Genomic DNA, 18,484 nt, shown 5'->3' with positions numbered 1-18,484 from the left:
ACTAAAAAAAATCACTGCGCCAAAGAAGCACTCTTCAGCGCTCACAGCTAGGTATTTCCAGCAGGCTAAAAATGCTTTTGAGGACACATGGCCTTGATCGCTCGTGTTGTCACGTGTCACGCATTTATATATGAAAAGTTTTTGAACATTGTTATAAAAATAAGCTTCACAGGATATCAGTATAAAACCCTCAATCTATAAATTGACACTTTTTTTAGCAATTGTACCAGCTATGTTGAATCAGCAAAATTATAGCGCAACTGTTTCATGTATCTCTCACTGACTTTCTCTGTTATCTGCTATTCCTGACTTTCCATACGAACAGAAACCATATAGCACATGTCTGCTGGACCGCTTTGCATTTCCTTGTGAAAGTGAACAACTCTCAGTTCGTCACAGTGTGTTAATGATGTCACCCACATGTGAGGTGAGTGTGTGTGTGTGTGACATCTTTTGCTCTTTCTCCAATCAGCCACCGATTCAGAATGCTGGCGTTCCTCTGTGGAATCGGGACTCACGGGGTCCCCGGAAAGACAAGGCCAGAACAGCACCAATGGCCACTTGTACAGGTGGGTATGCTGTCCATTCCGTGCATTTTTAGCCCAACGTTACCCATCTCGCGATCTTCCACACCAGTGCTATTTTAACAAGAGGTTTAAGGATCCGGGTGCGACATTCCATAAAAATACTCTTGATAAGAATTTTTGTTTTACAGTAAAACTCCTTCAACTAGAGATATTTTGATTGAAAACAACTGAAGTAAAAAGTCTGCTTGTCACTGAGCAGCACTGGATGAAGGCAAATTTTAAATGCAAAGTTAGTAGTATCTTTTTCGTTCTCTCCTTTTTTTCTAGTGGCCAGAACGTAGGCTTTGCAAACCGGCCAAAGATTCCTCGCACCCCTGACAGTGACGCAGGCCGGACTGGCAGGCCTCGTCTTCCCCCGCTGGCCCCCCAGTTCTCCAACAGCGAGCCCCAGCAGAGCAGCAGCAGGCCCGGTTCATCAGCGGGCTCCGGCGGGCGGCCCAGCCAGCAGAGTGAGTATCTCACTCCACTTCCCCATCGAAAGTGACACTCTCAAACAAAACATGTATCTATAGAACACACACCAATCCCACCCATGTTTGAAGACTATCTTTGCGAAATTTAAATGTGATGGATGATAAAAATTTTATCATATGTTGTGTGTCATCATGGTGGGCTCTCATGTATAACGGTCATGGTGGGCTCTGAAATACACCACGACAGGCCATCTGTTAGTACTTGGGGGAGATTACTCTGTAAAAACAGTAAGTAATTCTTTTTTTTTTTTTTTTTATAAAAACAAAACCTCCACGGTCTGATGTATGCATTTGATTCTCCAAAAAGAACCAGATTATAAGATTCATTCGTTTCAGGAATCATACTACACTGGTTGTTGTGTTCACTTTTGATTCACTGAGGTGGTATACTGTATATATTTATATACACACGCAATATACGTGCATTGAAGTTCATTGCTGGCAGTGTTGGTGTATTTTTCCGTGCCCCTACAGAGGCTATTTGTCTGACAGTCAAAACCTCTCTTTTTTCTTCTTAGGTATTTTTTGCGTCTCATGTTCTTCATAAAACAAGTTTCTCCATGTACTAGCATTTGATTTCCATATAAATCAACTTTGAACAATGAAAGGAACCGGTTTAATGCTGTAGGCCAGCCGCTGTTCCCAGAGTATCGCATTCCACAAGGAAGAGCTTGGGTTACAGAAGTTGTTAACAGTTTAAGCTCAGATTGTTTTTTTTTTTTTTTTTACATTAAGTGATAATTCAACAAAAATTATGAACAGTAAATAATAGAGCGAAGTAGATTGTTATAAAGCACGATGTAATCTCAATGGCTTTAGGACAGTCAATGGAGATAAAAATTTAATTTAAAAAAAAGAAGAAATTACTATAAATCTATATATGAAGAAATTTGACTGGAGAGAAGGGAACACTTTAATGTGTCTTTATTTGTTGACTCTCTCATTCAGTGGTTTGTTCTTGTTTTTTATTGGAACAGATGTCAAACAGTAGGAAGAACAGCTGCGGGACAGCTGAGTGTTTCGTGACGTCAAACCATAGTGTCTGGAGATTGACCAAGACATCTTTACATGTGCATTAACATTTCATGTCAGTTAGCTGATGTGAGGGGTACGTGGTTTCACAAATTACACTTCTACTGTTATTACACATGTAAGCAAGCCATCATTTCTTCCTAATCAGATTTCAGTTCCATTCTGCGTAAACCAGTTATCATAATTTGGACATGCATACATTTTGCAGACACTTTTATCCAAAGCGACTTGCAAATGAGGAACATAAATGTGTTTTCCTCTGGATGTAAATTAGATCTCATTTGTACCAGTTCTCTTTGGCCGTTTGGGTGGTTGCTAGGGCGTTCTGAGTTGTTCCTATGTGGTTGCTAGGTTCTGGGCTGTTGCTAGGTAGTGGTTAACAGTGTTTTGGGTTGTTGCTAAGGTGTTCTGGGTTGTTTCTTGGGGTGTTCAGATTGTTTGATAGGGTTTTCAGGGTGGTTTCTAAGGTGTTCTGGCTCGTTGTTTACTAGGTTACTCAGAGTGGTTGCTAGGGTGTTGCAAGTGGTTGTTAAGGTATTCAGAGTTGTTTCCTGTACAGGGTTTTGTGGACTGATTTTATATATATATATAGCAGTGGTTCTGTGCATTTGATGGATGAAGTAACATAATAAAACAATCATTATGTCTCTAATAATACATTTTTTATCAGTCCGTTCCACTGTGAGGTTTGTCTGTCTCGGAAATCAGGTGGAATAGTCTTGCCTGTATTGTATTTTGTGTCGACACTTCCCGCCCTCTGCTGAGCTTTACAAGTTCATTACTGGAAAATCAGTTTTCCTCTCTAATGCACACATGCCGAAGGCGCCATATCATCTTTACTTCCTGTTATGCGCTCCATCATCTTTTCTATCTCACTGATCATAATGTTACAAACAGGTGCATCCAATGTGTCTGTTCAGACCACAATCTGATTAGTCACAAGCACTGTAAATATGGCCATTATCCAACATGAGATCATTGGTAGACAGGTGAATCTCATCAATATGATCATTTTTAGCATTTTTTTTTTTTCCAAATTTGACATTGACAAAATATAAAATACCAAAAAAGAAGCCTATTTTAGGCATTGTTGCTTTATTTTCATGTCAATCACAGTAATTTCCCCCATTGAGAATTTTGGTGAAATAGTTCCAAAATAATATTCTTAATGATCTTAAAACTACCATTTTTCTTTATGGAAAATTAAAATTCTTTGTCATTTTTGATTGTGGATTTTTCTTATGCGTGTTGTATTTCACCATATGATCCAAATGTTGTGCTTTTGTGCCTGTGCTGTAATTTAAATGGCGCGTATTATGTATCTGGAATCTGAATAGCTTTCTGAAATATGATGATGAATGATCTCTTCAAAGTGCTGTCTCGCGGTTTATCTGGAAATGTAATAGTCTTTTACAGTGTCTGACTAATTATGTTCTTATTCTTATTGGAACAAAGGTGGATTAACCATTAATTGGAGTGACTAAACCAGTTCTAAACATCCCGAGCTTGTTTATGATATTCCATACCTTCTTTTCACCCTCTAGGCAGCCAATCGAATAGAAAGTGAAAAAAAGAGAAGCTTTCAGCAGGAGAAGCCTATCGCCAGAGGAGCATCCAACTTCCTGTAACATCATCCAAGTTTCTTATCGCGGTCAGGCCAACAGAGATGGTCCAGGGCCTGTGGAACAAAGCTGAGGATTGTGGCCTTTAGCCCCTGCCACAGAGTGCCTCTGTAACACAACACACTCGAGCAATAATCACAACAAGTACTTTCATTGTCCCACAACCTTCCTAACGCCTGGCGCTCCGCTCCTGCTTTGTTACTCTTGAACCTCGACCACCCTCGCTCAGCGGAAGCAGATAGATTTAAAATCATACAAGAATGAAGGTGTTTTCAGTCTTGCGCGTGTGATTTGATGCCGTTTTATTGTTTTCGCCATTTTTTGTGTACCTTTTAGTCATAAAACGTCATATTGACCTGTAGTTGACCTGTAGTGCTGTGTGTAATAGACCTGATGGAAGAAACTAATGCTGGTAACCTTGAAGATTCAGATTGATGTTTACACCTGTAGCTTGCAATTTTAGGCTTGGTTTGTGCATTGAAGTGTTTTAAAGTCATGAATTGTGTGAGTGAATATTTTTTCATAAAATATAATACATTTTATACAAAAATATCCTGTTGTGTCATTACAAAATATAACCAACAAAAAGCTATGGGAAATACTTCTGGTGATCAATTAAAACTATTTTATTTTATAGGCTAAAAAAAATTGATTTTTTTTTTTATTGAAGACAAAATGTTCATTGATTTTTATTTTTTTTATGCATTTTGTTTAAATATATATATATATTATTTTATTTTAATCGAAAACTGGCAGAAGTCCTACTGTGTGTCATGTCTTTCCCCGGTCGGTCTGAAGATCTGCGCAAATGAAGCACAACAGTGTTGAAATCTCAAGTGAACTCATGTTGATACACATCTTTAATGCTTCTATTTCGGGTTCCTTAATCCTTTTTCTTTTGTTTGTTCTCTCATTGCACATATTTACCTGTTTGTCTCAAATATCCCTTGTTTGTGAGGCGTGAGTTCCAGAAGTACTTGGAAAAGCATTTGAATAGATGGTAAATTAATGTAAAGTACCTTCTCTAGAAAGGTCGATAATGACAGCGTATCATTTTCTGAATAAAATATGTGCTTGTGTAAAAGTCATGGTTCATGTGTTGGGTTACAATACATGCAAAAATCCCACTGACCATGAACCATGAAATGGGTCAATAAGTAACCACCCAGAACATGCGCTGTAAACCCCTCACAGAAGATTAGAATACACCCAATACAAACACCTAGCAATGCCAAAGCAGCCACAGGTCAAAATGGCCTATTCTACCAAAAAAACGTCCAAAGCAATGTGTTAAAAAAACTGACCAGAACACCATTACAGTGCCCTAGAAAAAAAAGAAAAAAAAAATGACTAACAACCAATCAGACCACGCTAGCAAATTCAAAGTGATGTGGTGAAAATTATCAGAATAATATTATAAAAACTATTAGAAGACATTATCAACCACCTAGAAATAGACTGAACATAAAAAACACACCTGTCAACGCCATGGCAACTGCATGGCAAAATGTTAAAAACCGACCAGAACACCCCAACAATCATATAGCAATGTGCTGAAAACTGACCAAAACACTCAAGTAATTGTCTACCAGACCTAGCAACTGGAAATTACTGCAAAAAAATACACATCATAACCACCTAGCAATACCCAACCATTCAGAACATTCTAGCAATCATAGAACAACATGTTAAAAGTCATTCAGAACTCCCTCCCTACAAACTGACTAGCAATGTGATGAAAGATTGACCAGAACACGCTAGCATCTGCATAGCAATGCGCTGTAAACCCCTCATCATTAGCAATCACCTAGTAACCAGATTGCATGCTGTGCAAACACAGATTAGCACACCCTAATAACCAACTGCCCTAAGAATACCTAGCAGTAGCCCTAGCAACCGCATAGCAACATGTTAAAATCTATTCAGAACAACTTATCAACCACCTTGCAATGTCCTATTAACGGGATAACAAAACACCGTATCAGCCACCTCCCAATGTCCAACAACCATCCAGAACACCTTAGCAACAACCCAACAATGTCCAACAACCATCCAGAACACCTTAGCAACAGTCTTAGCAATTCTATAGCAACTTTCAGAACACCCTGTCAACCACCTTGCAATATCTAAAGCAAACAGACACAGCATCCTAGCAAATGGATAAGAATGTGCTTAAAACATTCAAAACACCCTGTCAACCACCTGGAATTGTCTTAGCAACCATCTAGAACACCCTAGCAATGTCCTAACAATTATCCAGAGCACGCAATGCTTTAACAATCACCCAGAACACCCTAGCAACCAGACTGCACCTAACAACCATCCAGAACGCCCTAGCAATGGTCCTAGCAACCATTAAAGCAAAATTTTAAAAACCCATTCAGAACTTGCCATCAACCACTTGCAAGCAATCATCTAGAACACCTAGCAAAAAACATAACAACTAGCAGTGTGTTGAAAACCACCCAGCAACACTTTAGCAATCAACCACAACACCCTAGCAACCAGAATGCACCTAACAACTACCTAGATATGTCCTAACAAGCATTCAGAACACCCTGGCAATAGGCCTAACAACCGTATAGCAACATATTAAAAACCATTCAGCAAACAGACACAGCATTCTAGCAAATGGATAAGAATGTGCTTTAAAGACATTCAAAACGCCCTGTCAACCACCTTGAAATGTCTTAGAAACCATGTATCCACCAAGCAATGTCCTAACAATTATCCCTGAAAACCATCCAGCAATGCATTAGCAATCACCCAAAACACCCTAGCAACTAGACTGAATTGTGCAAACACTGTGACATCCACCAAGCAATGTCCTAACAATTATCCAGAGCACCCTAGCAACTCCCCTAGCAACCACCTAGATTTGTTCTAGCAACCAGACACTGGAAAACAATGTGCTTAAAATCATTCAGAACACCGTATCAACCAATTTGGAATGTCTTAGCAACCATTCAGAACACCCTAGCAACCACATCGTAGCATGTTAAAAAAACACCTAGCAGCGCAGTAGCGATCACTCAGAACACCCTAGCAACTACAATGCAATGCCCTGGGCTGGCAAACACCAGCGACACCCATCATGGCTGTAAGTTTCAAAGCAAACCCCACTCAACGGTTTCTTCAGTAAACGTAGTTTAACTCAAGTGACTAATGTGTTTTATTTGGCAGGTGTTGTGCTATCTACCAGTCAACAGTTCTGACGACAGCACCAGCTTCCCTGGATGGTGCGCTGCAACAACAGGACACAAAAACAGCCCTGCAAAACAGGAATTATTTAATCTAACTTCAGCTGCATCCCACAAACCCCACAATCCTCTCTTCCTTTCGTTCTCTCTCCATATCCTGCTTTATTCCAGCTGTCGTGGTCTGTCCATGTGCATCCTGTGCTTCAGGGGGATTTTTCCTGTTTCCCCCACCTTTGGCCTGAAAGTGTAGCATATTTGGACCATAAGTCCCTCTGTCGCCTAAAACAACACCTCCTTTGCAGCCAGCTCTTGGTAGACATGAGTGTGCCCTGCAGATTATGTCCTCCTGTCGGCCCCTTGGGAATGAGGAAGTCCAGAGGAAACCATCAAAGAGCAAGTTATTTGTTGTTAATGATGGACGTAGCTGGGCTTGTCTTAGTAGAGCCCAAAGCATGGTTGCAGAGTAACTAGATCATGTTGAGTTAGTTAAAGCATGGCAGTGTTCTTCTGGCAGAAACTGTCCTGCTTACGGAACGCTGTGCTCTTTGAAACCGAAGTCCTGGTGAGGTTAGACGTGTCCACAGGGTACGAGCTCTCGGGACATGTTTTCATGACTCAAGCTGAGCTGTTTTGAGCTCGGTGTGATGGGAGTCCTCAAACATCTGAATCCTCAGCTGTGTTGTACCTTGCGTTTGCAGATTTCCTGCAGGCCTTGGCATTGTGACAACCCTGCATTGTGACAAATGCTCAAAAAAACAAAAAAAACAAAGCAGATGAATCAATGTTCAGCATATACTAAAAATTGAATATCACCTTGCATCGTTTACCCATCGAGCTTATTACTAACTTTTATTACTTGTTGTTAAAAAAAAATATATATATATATATATATATATATATATATATATATATATATATGGAATCACCTATACTAAGAGTGGAATCGCACCTTGCATCGTTTACCCATCGAGCTTATTACTAACTTTTATTACTTGTTGTTTTATACACTATTTGTATATTTTAGTACATATGTCACGGTAATGCCACAGTATCTTTTGAAGTACCTTGATGTATAATGTAGCTTCCTTAATAGGAAGCCAAAGTAAAGTTCCAGTGTCATGTTCTGCCTTAGACTGTGTAATGCAAATTCAGGCATGACCACACAGGGAGCCTGTCCAAATACCCACACTTGTGGTTTTGGGCATGTGAGAGCGTGCACACAACAGGAAGTGCATGAACAAAACTGTCCTAGTTCTTAAAAATGCCAAAATGGCACATCTCAGTGCCCTTAATGCCCATCCACGGTATTCAAGGCTAAGTGTATCCCATCATGCATCATGTTCAGGAACTCATGTGCTCTGAAATTGCATGTTATAAAGGAAATATTGCACTGTACATTAAGTTAATTATATATTACATAAAATTTGGTAGTAAAGCATAAATTGCTGTACATTTTACTGGTGCAAAGATGAGTATGTGTACTTTGGACATCATTTATAACTGATTTTTATAACTTAATTAGAAGTCATCCGTTATAGAGACTACTTAATAGACATTTAGAAGTTTATTGGAAAGTGCAAAGTATGAAATGTAGAAAATGTCTAACTAAAGTTCTTTGAAAACATAACTTATGTAAGTTATGTTTTTTACAACACTATCACTGTGTTCTATTTGGAAGGGATCATCTCTATTGCCTTCAAAGGGTTTACCCTCCAGAGTGAGAACTTCAAACTCTATTTTTTATTTTATTTTTTTGGAATGCAAGTCTGAGTCACCTTGACGAGTTGATCAAGGAGGCGCCTTAGTTGCACATTTAGACATAAGTTGACCCTCCAAAAAAAAATCACGCTCGGAACGATGGGTATATTGTGCAAGCTGCGCATTTTGTTTAACATTATTATTATTATTTCTTTATTTTTTATTTTTTTGGTTTATCACACCAAGGCCAATGGTATTACTTCATAAGCAATTGGTTCTAAATTGATACATTTTGCCTAAGCATAATTCATGCCATGTAGTTCAAAATTATGCCATAAAACTTAAATGCCAAATACACATAAAAATGCCGAGCAATCACCCTGTGTAAAGGATCATGGGGCCCCGAAGTGTTCATTAGGTTGTCAATGCTTCATGCACAGTCCGCATACAGCCTAATAACAACACATCCGCAAGTAATTTGAGTGTTTGAAACCAAAGGTCAACTAGTTAGTGCACTTGCGCACTGTTGTCACCATAGTAACTATGACTGCTAACTTCTATTAAAGCGTTATGGGGTGATAGAAATACATAGAAATGACTCAAGCAAGTATTTGATAACTGAATATTTTACACAATAAATATAGAAATTATTTGTTGATGTCACTCTTCTATTTTCATAAAATCTATAGTAAATCAAGGAGTTTTAATGAATATCATATAACAGAAAGAAAATCATCTGAAGGACACAAAAGCACCCAAAGAAGATAAACCAGACACACCGCTTCCAGAAAGTGAATCTGTGTTGGGACAGGAGCAGAGGGGGAAGTGCTGGCTCTACATGGCGGCGTCTGTTATCAGTAAAGCACACCGCCGTCTCCAGATAAACACCGCTGATGGAGTGACCGCGAGCCCAGTGACATTGAGGGCCCTTCACTGAGACATGATCTCAAACTTGCCTCTGTACTTCAAAAGATACACCTCAGTGAACATACACTTCAGTGACTTTTGATAGATCAGATGAATAAAAAACAGACTGTTGTGCTCTGCTGCTGACTCTCACTGCTTTTGTTTGTTTTCATGACACTTGTTTCTAGTCCTTGATTCTTTCTGCTGCCATGCCAGGCAACTCCAGACCACCTGCACAGTGACTCATTTTGTCATGTGCAGCTGGTTTCCTCATATTGTTCATTGACTTCATTACGGCTGAATCAGTAAGCAGCACAGCCAAACACACTTAATGCACTAGGGAGGTCAAACTTTCTTGCTTAAACCGAGCCATTAGATGAACCGTAGCATTTAAAATGTGTTATAATGTTTGCAAGTTTTACTATTTGGGTAGCAACCTTAAGGAAAATGTGATTTTTCTGGTATGAAAATATATGATAAAAATATATATACATACACACACACACACATACATATACAGTCAAACCCAAAATTATTCAGATATAATTTTTGATATTTTTTTTACTAGTGAGTGCAGGACACTATAGTATATATTTATGTGTGGATAACAAAATAAAGTAAACTGTGACATATTATACCCAAAAATTCTTCATACAGTGGACTACCAGTAAAATTGATAAACAATTTGGGACCAAAAACTATTCAGACAATTTGACCAGACCATGTTTTGCTTAAGTCTTATCTGACATTATCAAGATGAATTTGCTCTGACACAGTTCAACATTGAGTTCTTGTCATATTTCATTACCATTTTCTAAACTATAATGAATAAACTGTGATAATGCGTGAAATGTTGAAGGTGTCTGAATAAATTTTGGTTTGACTGTATGTAAATATATATATATATATAATATTATATATATATATCATTAAGTTTAATTTATTAGATTAATCGCACGAGTGAACTCATGACAATTATGCGATTAATCGCAATTAAATATTTTAATCTACTGACAGCCCTAATATATAATATTAGTTAATATTGCTTGAGCAATATATATATATATATATATATATATATATATATATATATATATATATATATATAGTAAAAATGATAAATTATATAAACAATAATAATAATAAAACTATAATTTTTAGTTAATAATAAAACTATATATTTTTATTCACTAATACAAAATAAATACAATAATAAAATAAGTAGTAAAATATTTAACAATTTTATTTATTTAATTAATTTATTACATAACCTTATAAATCCTGTTTTATTTAAGGTAAACCTAAAACTTCTTTAAACGAGCCACGAAATGACGCAGGTTTTTGCGTCAGAGTAAGTCTATCCCAGTTCTTTCTGTTGATTCAGACATGGTGACATTAACACACACAATCCACTGCAGGAGGAGTGTTTGAGGCACAAACTTTTGGCATTGACACTCCTCATATCATAAATCCTGACATAAGCACATGGATATTAGAGAAACATTTATAGATGAGTAAATTTCCACGATTTGGATTAAAATAAACTCATTTCAGATGTGTGAACATTTTGCAGTTGATTGAGTATTATTATATTAGCTTACTAAATTACCTTGAAATACACACAAACATGTAAAAATAGATAAATAGATCGATAGATGACCAACGGTTATTATTGTACAAAATGAACTTCTATAGTTCCATTGTAAGCAAGTCGATTCCTGGCTGCTGTGAAAGCAACAATACTTTCATTGTTAAATGTAACACCTTGTGTAACGCAAAGGCTCTGTTCACGTTGGCCGAGTGCGCGCGCGGTGGGCGGGGCCATCCATCCGCTCATTTGCATATGAGACACGCACGCTTTATAAGAAGCTGGCGGACGTTTCAGGGATGTCTTACTTTCACATCTTCAAGAGAAAACCCGAGCTTCGCAGTTCTTATCGTCTTTCAGTTAGGCGTAGGATTATCTAAAGAGACGCCTTCATTCATCTGAAGAGCAGCAGACCGCTTTCACATTACTTATATACAATAAAACTGACAAGGCACTCTCTCAAAATGTGAGTATAAGTTTTGCGCGTGTTTCTTTCGTTATATTCTATCTTTCAGAGCAATATTTTTTTTTTTTAATAAACGATTTTATTAGTATTTATATTAACTCCTTACATACTACTGAAAGATTGGGGACTGTTCATAACATTAAAACATGTATATGTTATAACAACAATATTAATATTATAAAAACCTATAATAGGTTATGGGTTAGCAACGGCATGTGGTTTGCAATATTTAAATCCTCACCTCATTCAGCTGAATCATTCAATATTGTAAAACAATTTGACATAAATAGATACTTCATTATGATGCTGTCATAATGTTACATTTACATAATCCTACTAATAAAAATAATATTCAAATAACTGCTTTGTATATACTGTAAACAAGATATAATGTCACATCTTCGACTATATAAATACATATATAAGTTTACAATAAAACTCATAGTTGGATTCAGGTTTATTTTTCATATTTGCCTTGTTTTTATTAATTTTTTTATAATGGCATAATAATCAAATAATCACATTTGACTGCAAACTTTATGTATTGTTATGCTACTTTTCATTCTGCAGTCATATCACAGTATCTGTAGTAAGACTGCAACTCTCTAAATTGTATTTGTAGTGTTTTATATATATATATATATATAAATATATATATATATATATATATATATATATATATATATATATATATATATATAAAAATGTAAATGTATTCCATGTAAAAGAAATTAATCTCCTGCTATAACGCAGCCCACACGATTATGCAAATATGAGATACAAAACTTCACATTTTTGGAAGTAAAACCACATTTGAATTTAATTCATTGCAATTTGTTTTAAGGTTTAGTCACAATTTGGTTAATTCTCACTATTACCTGCGACTTTTGCCTCAGTAAACTCCTACGTTGCTGCATGTTAATAGTTAGTAAGGTAGTTGTTAAGTAGGATTAAAGGATCTAAAATATGATCATATAGAATAAGGCATTAATATGTGCTTTATAAGTGCTAATAAACAGCCAGTATGCTAGTAATATGCATGCCACTAAGCAGCTAGTTAATAGGTTTTTAATATTGCTGAAGTGGTTTGTTCACGATGCAGGAGTTGACATTTCTCTCTCCTCTTGTTTTTTGCCTATAGGATGACCGCCAGAGAGCGATGGCGAATTTACAAGCGCATCAGCTTCATGTTCTTCCTGGCCGTAGTCGCACTTACTGTGGTTCAGAGAGGAAACATCACCTCCATGCAAGCTGGACTCGAGAGACAGGAACGGATGGAGCTCATGGCGGAGGGCGGGAAAAAGGACCTGATTAGTGTCAGCTTCTGGAAGAGCATTCAAAGATCAACCACAGAAGGTCCAAGGACAACCCAAAAGCAAGGCCCCACGAGTTGGGACATCACCAGCTCCAACTGCAGCGTCAACCTCAACTTCTCTTCCTTGGAGTGGTTCACGGGTCTGGAAGACAACTTCAAGCAATTCCTGCTCTACAGGCACTGCAGGTACTTCCCCATCCTCATGAATCACCCAGAGAAGTGCGCCGGAGATGTAGACTTGCTGATGGTCATCAAGTCGGTAATAACACAGTACGATCGAAGGGAGGTCATACGGCAAACCTGGGGCAAAGAACAAGTGATCAACGGGAAAAGAATCAAGATGCTTTTCCTTCTGGGAACGTCTTCCAACGAGGAAGAACGGGCGAACCATCAGAAGCTTCTGGAATACGAGGATTACATCTACGGAGACATCCTGCAATGGGACTTCATGGACAGCTTCTTCAACCTGACCCTCAAGGAGATCCACTTCCTCAAATGGTTCTCCACCTACTGCGGAAACACCAGCTACGTCTTCAAAGGCGACGACGACGTGTTCGTCAGCGTTCCCAACATCTTGGAGTATCTGGAAGTCAGCAAAGACTTGAAGGACCTCTTCGTCGGCGACGTTCTCTTCAAAGCCAAGCCCATTCGCAAAAAGCAGAACAAGTATTACATCCCAGAAGCCTTGTATAATAAGACGCTCTACCCACCGTACGCCGGCGGAGGCGGTTTCCTGATGGATGGACCCCTGGCTCGGAAACTCTACGGAGCTTGCGAAACTCTGGAACTCTATCCCATCGACGACGTGTTTCTTGGAATGTGTCTGGAGGTGCTTCAGGTGACCCCAATAAGGCACAACGCTTTCAAAACCTTTGGGCTGGTGAAGAATAAAACCAGTCCACTCAACAGGGAGCCGTGCTTCTTTAAGAGCCTGATAGTGGTACATAAACTGCTCCCGCCAGATTTGATAGACATGTGGAAACTAGTCAACAGTGACTTGATCTGTTCGCAGAAGATTGACTTCTTGTAGTCCGAGACTATGATAGCGTTTCTGAATCCAAAACATGTCAGAATTCATTCATAAATGAAGGAAATGAAATGAAGGATCTGCGGAGAGAACTTTGAGGTTACTCAAAGACAACAAGTTCTCCTTTTTTGAGGAGATTTCTGAACAATATTTTAACTTAATTTATGTACCAAATGACATGGTAATAATGTGAATAATGTGTGAAGGGTTAATGTTACGCTGGTTTTTGGGAACATTAAGGCTACAATACTAAAAATATCACCCCAAATGAAATTAATCTACTCGTCATCATGTTATTCTACGATTTTCTTTCTTCGTTGGAAGTATTTTGTAAAATGCAATGAAAGTCAAAGCGGTCTTGTTGTTTTGGACCCTGCTGACTTCAACTGTATAGACAAAAGGCGTACGGTGTTTCAGGTGTAAGGTGTAAATCATGGCAGAATTTTCATCTTTGAGTGAACTATGACTTAATGTCACAAGACAAAATGAGATTGTCCCAAACAGAAGGAAACAAGTCTCTACCTCACCATTTTTTGTTTTACTCTGCCCCTCTGTGGACGAATGTTACCTTAAAAGGTTTTTAAAGTGCATTCATCAAACAAGATAATGTTATTTCTGCTGCAATGACATACATTCCTGAAATTACTAATATATATATATATATATATATATATATATATATATATATAATATATATGAATGATCAAGAGGTTTCATCTCTAGGAGCTTTTTTTTATTATTTTATTCGCCCATAGACTTGAGATGCATTTGGTAGAGGGTTTACTTTAAAACTGTGAAAAATCACACTGTCTGGTACATGTAAATGTTGACTTAATTTATGAAATACCTCCTTGGATCGGAGGAGGCGGAGTCTGGTGTAGGATATTAAATTGTACTTGAAGGTTACTCAAAACAAGGACATTTGTAATCCAAACTACACGGTCTGAATATGTAAAAAAATGACTGCAATGAACAAACTAAATTGAAAATGGATTAGTATTTGTAAATAAAAATTTCTTCAAAACGACCAAAGTGTTTGATTATTCCTTTTTATCCTTGTAACAATAATTCAAGTAAAAGAACAAAAATTAGTATCTTATATTAAAAAAAAAAAACAATCTGTATTACTTTTTATGTGTATGCATTTTTTTTGAATTTCTACTGTAAGTTAGGGTTTATGTTGTGATGCGAATTATAAAATTTGTCTCAGGTTTGATTTTGAGAATTTCAAAGTTTCTCGTAATGTATTTCAAATATTCACATATATTTGAAAAATATTAATATAAGACATAGGTTCATATATGTCAAAAAAAATACAAAATATTTAACATGCAGAAAAACACTTGAACCTTTGAAACAAATACCACAATAAGTCTTCCATGTTACTTATTTGCTTTTTTTTTAAATATTTCAATAAGGCTTCATGGATGTACTAAAGAAGCAACTAAATACAGTGTTAAAGTAGCTACGAATCAAATACTATGTTGTTTTGAATACTAGATCACTGATAAAGTTGACTATAAATGGTGTATGATTTCTTGTTCGTTGTTCTTTTAGTCTTTGTTTAAAATCAAATGCTGCTGAAATACACACTTGCAAAAAGGAAAAACTGAAAAACAGGGAAAAAAGAACAAAAACTTATTTTTTTCCAAAAACTGCTAAGAATAGACATCTTGACATTTGACACCAGGCTTCAGCAATCCTTTATTTGACGACAGTAGACTTGTACCTATGAAAGATAATTCCGTAAACTGAGATCAAGTTATGCACAAGAGCACAAAGCCACATGACTGTGCATTCACAAGCTCAATGAATCAAGCAGTGCAGGTTTAACAGTTCACCTAAATCTCAAGAGATAAAATAAGATGTGCTGCTCTACTGTAAATTATCAGCTTTGACAATGCCTTTTGAACATTCATTCTGGAATGAAAAGGCAATGACATTCTTGAGGAATGTGCTTTTAAATTTCTGTCAAAATTGTGAAGAGTGCCCAAAGTGATGATCATACAATGTCTGGTTTAAAACAAACAAACAAACAAACAAAACACTGCATGCAGAAACATCCTCACGTGACATTTTGACAGCGAGTCTGAGGTGGAAAAAAAAATTAAAGTCAGTAAGTAACTGATGTCCAAAAAATAAATGACTGGCCAAAAAAATAAATAAATAAATAAATAAACTAAAAAAAAACGTTTACCATCCAACCTGATAGAACTGGAGAGGATCTGCAGGAGGAATGGCAGAGGATCCCCAAATCCAGGTGTGAAAAACTTGTTGCATCTTTCCCAAAAAGACTCATGGCTGTATTAGATCAAAAGGTGCTTCTACTACTAAATACTGAGCAAAGGGTCTGAATACTTATGACCATGGGATATTTCAGTTTTTGCTCTTTTTTAATAAATCTGCAAAAATGTCAACAATTCTGTTTTTTTCTGTCAATATGTGGTGCTGTGTGTGTACATTAATGAGGAAAAAAAATGAACTTAAATGATTTTAGCAAATGGCTGCAATATTACAAAGAGTGAAAAATTTAAGGGGGTGTGAATACTTTCCGTACCCACTGTATATATAATACAATAACTGTTTTCTATTTGAATATATTTTAAAATGTATAATTCCTCCAGTCTTCAGTGTCACATGATCTGCAGAAATTATTCTAATATGCTGATTTGCTGCTCAAGAAATATTTCTAATTATTATCAATGTTGAAAATATTTGTGCTGCTTCTTATTTTTGTGGAAACCATGATACAATTAAGGATTTTTTCCATGACTCTTTAATGAATAGAGAACAGCATTTATCTGAAACGGAAATCTTTTGTAACGTTTAATGTCTTTACTGTCACTTTTGATCAATTAAATGCTTTATTGCTGATTAAAAGTATTATTATTATTATTATTATTATTATTTCATCTTACGGATCCTAAACCTCTGAACAGTAGTTTATATCTTTTATCTGTCATGTATGTCAAATTCAGAATCATTAATTGTACTGACAGTGTGACCCACACAGGCTTTCGAAGCTCAAACACTGAGTAAGTAAAGGTCCTTGAGGGCTCTGCTGTCCAGCTGTGATCACTGAGAGTAGATGAGGGGCTGCTGGGGTAGAAACCTGGTATTCACACAGAGCCTCTACAAACCTGTGTTCCGATGCTGGGACAATCTGACCCGTTCGGCCCACAGAAATGCTGGAAATCCTGTTCTCGACAGTCAAACTGTATAAAACAGTCACACTCGACGTGCAGGTGGCGAAAGCGTCGGGTGTCGTCGGCGCAGAGTGTGTCAGACGAGGATTTATTAAACATTCTTTGCATTTTGCGTGTGTTTATCTAATACCGAACAGAGCTTCAAAGTTAACACTATAGAGCCAAGATATATAACTGCATTTACACAATACGCTACATTTTGCATTATGACGCCAAAACTTAACGTCACTCGAGAATGTTTGAACCTTGAATAAGATATATATATATAGATATATATATATATATATATATATATATATATATATATATATATATATATATAGGTGGCCTATTTTAAAGAAATATGGCACACTTTCCTCTCACCAGAAATTTTCACCAGAAAGCTCGAGGCTGCCGCGTGCTTTGACAAACCGACATGAGGTTAATAAACTTAGGATTTCCCTTCCTCACCACAAGCCCTCTGTCTTTATGTGTTTCTGTGCTCTTTCTTGAGGAGTCTGCCATCATCTGGCAACCTCTGACATTACACGATTATTACTCTCTCTGGCCGTTTATTTATTATTATTTATTAATTATTTTGTACTATTTTTATTTTTTATTGCTGGGTGTCATTTAATCTTCATCTTATTACTCAGAGCAAAAACACTGCTAGTATTCGTGCTTCGATCAACAGAAACATAAAATACTTACAAATTGTAGTCTGTTTCTGATTACACGACACAAATTGTAGTTACACATTTCAGACTACTTTTAGATTACTTTTGACCTAACTCGTTTATCACATTGATTTAAATATAATTTATTGTAGCATAATGATATAAAAATGCAACGAGAAAGAAAATATATTCGATTTGTTGTAATTAATAACATAAATTGCATTAATTGTTACATTAATCAAGGTTTCCGCCTCGTAAAGGAACTAAATTAAATCGTGATAATGTAAAATTAAAATATAGTTTGGGAATCCCTGCTTTATATATATATATATATATATATATATATATATATATATAACTAAGTATCTTAAAGGGGTCATATGATGTGATTTCAAGTTTGTCTTTCTCTTTGTAGTGTTACAAGCTGTTCGTGAATAGATAAGATCCCTAAAGTTGCAAAGACTAAAGTTTCCAACCCAAGGAGATATTCTTAATAAAAGTTAAGACTTGTCCACGCCCTCCTAAAACACCTCATTTAAACACGCCCCCACATTTGCATTTATTTTTGGCTATATGACAGAGATCTGATATCCTATTTGTTGTATTTCTGTTTTGCATAAAACTGAAGAGTATTCAGTATATCCTATACTGTATTCTAAAATGATCTAAAATTAACTTCTGCATTAGTGTTGCCAACTTCAGAAAATG

At 36.7% G+C, this 18,484-nt stretch overlaps 2 protein-coding genes across 2 annotated transcripts in view; both read left to right on the top strand.

Annotated features, from left to right (window-relative positions):
* LOC109057756 (lisH domain-containing protein ARMC9) overlaps positions 1 to 4,369 on the top strand; it is a 29,055-nt gene extending 24,686 nt beyond the window's left edge. Inside the window, 3 exon segments of the mRNA XM_042712485.1 lie at positions 473 to 569; positions 855 to 1,036; positions 3,637 to 4,369. Of these exon segments, the coding sequence (XP_042568419.1) occupies positions 473 to 569; positions 855 to 1,036; positions 3,637 to 3,659 (302 nt within the window). The 3' untranslated portion in view covers positions 3,660 to 4,369.
* Positions 4,370 to 11,403: 7,034 nt separating this feature from the next.
* On the top strand, positions 11,404 to 14,941 carry LOC109057820 (UDP-GlcNAc:betaGal beta-1,3-N-acetylglucosaminyltransferase 7-like). The gene is made up of 2 exons (XM_042712223.1): positions 11,404 to 11,572; positions 12,714 to 14,941. Coding segments are annotated over exons 1-2 (1,206 nt in total). The 5' UTR covers positions 11,404 to 11,570; the 3' UTR covers positions 13,918 to 14,941.
* The last annotated feature ends 3,543 nt before the right edge of the window (positions 14,942 to 18,484 follow it).

Source organism: Cyprinus carpio, chromosome A22 (genome assembly GCF_018340385.1).
Source record: "Cyprinus carpio isolate SPL01 chromosome A22, ASM1834038v1, whole genome shotgun sequence".
Taxonomy (NCBI): Eukaryota; Metazoa; Chordata; class Actinopteri; order Cypriniformes; family Cyprinidae; genus Cyprinus; species Cyprinus carpio.
Note: the sequence above shows the minus strand (reverse complement) of the source record. Positions and strands in the feature narration are given on the sequence as shown.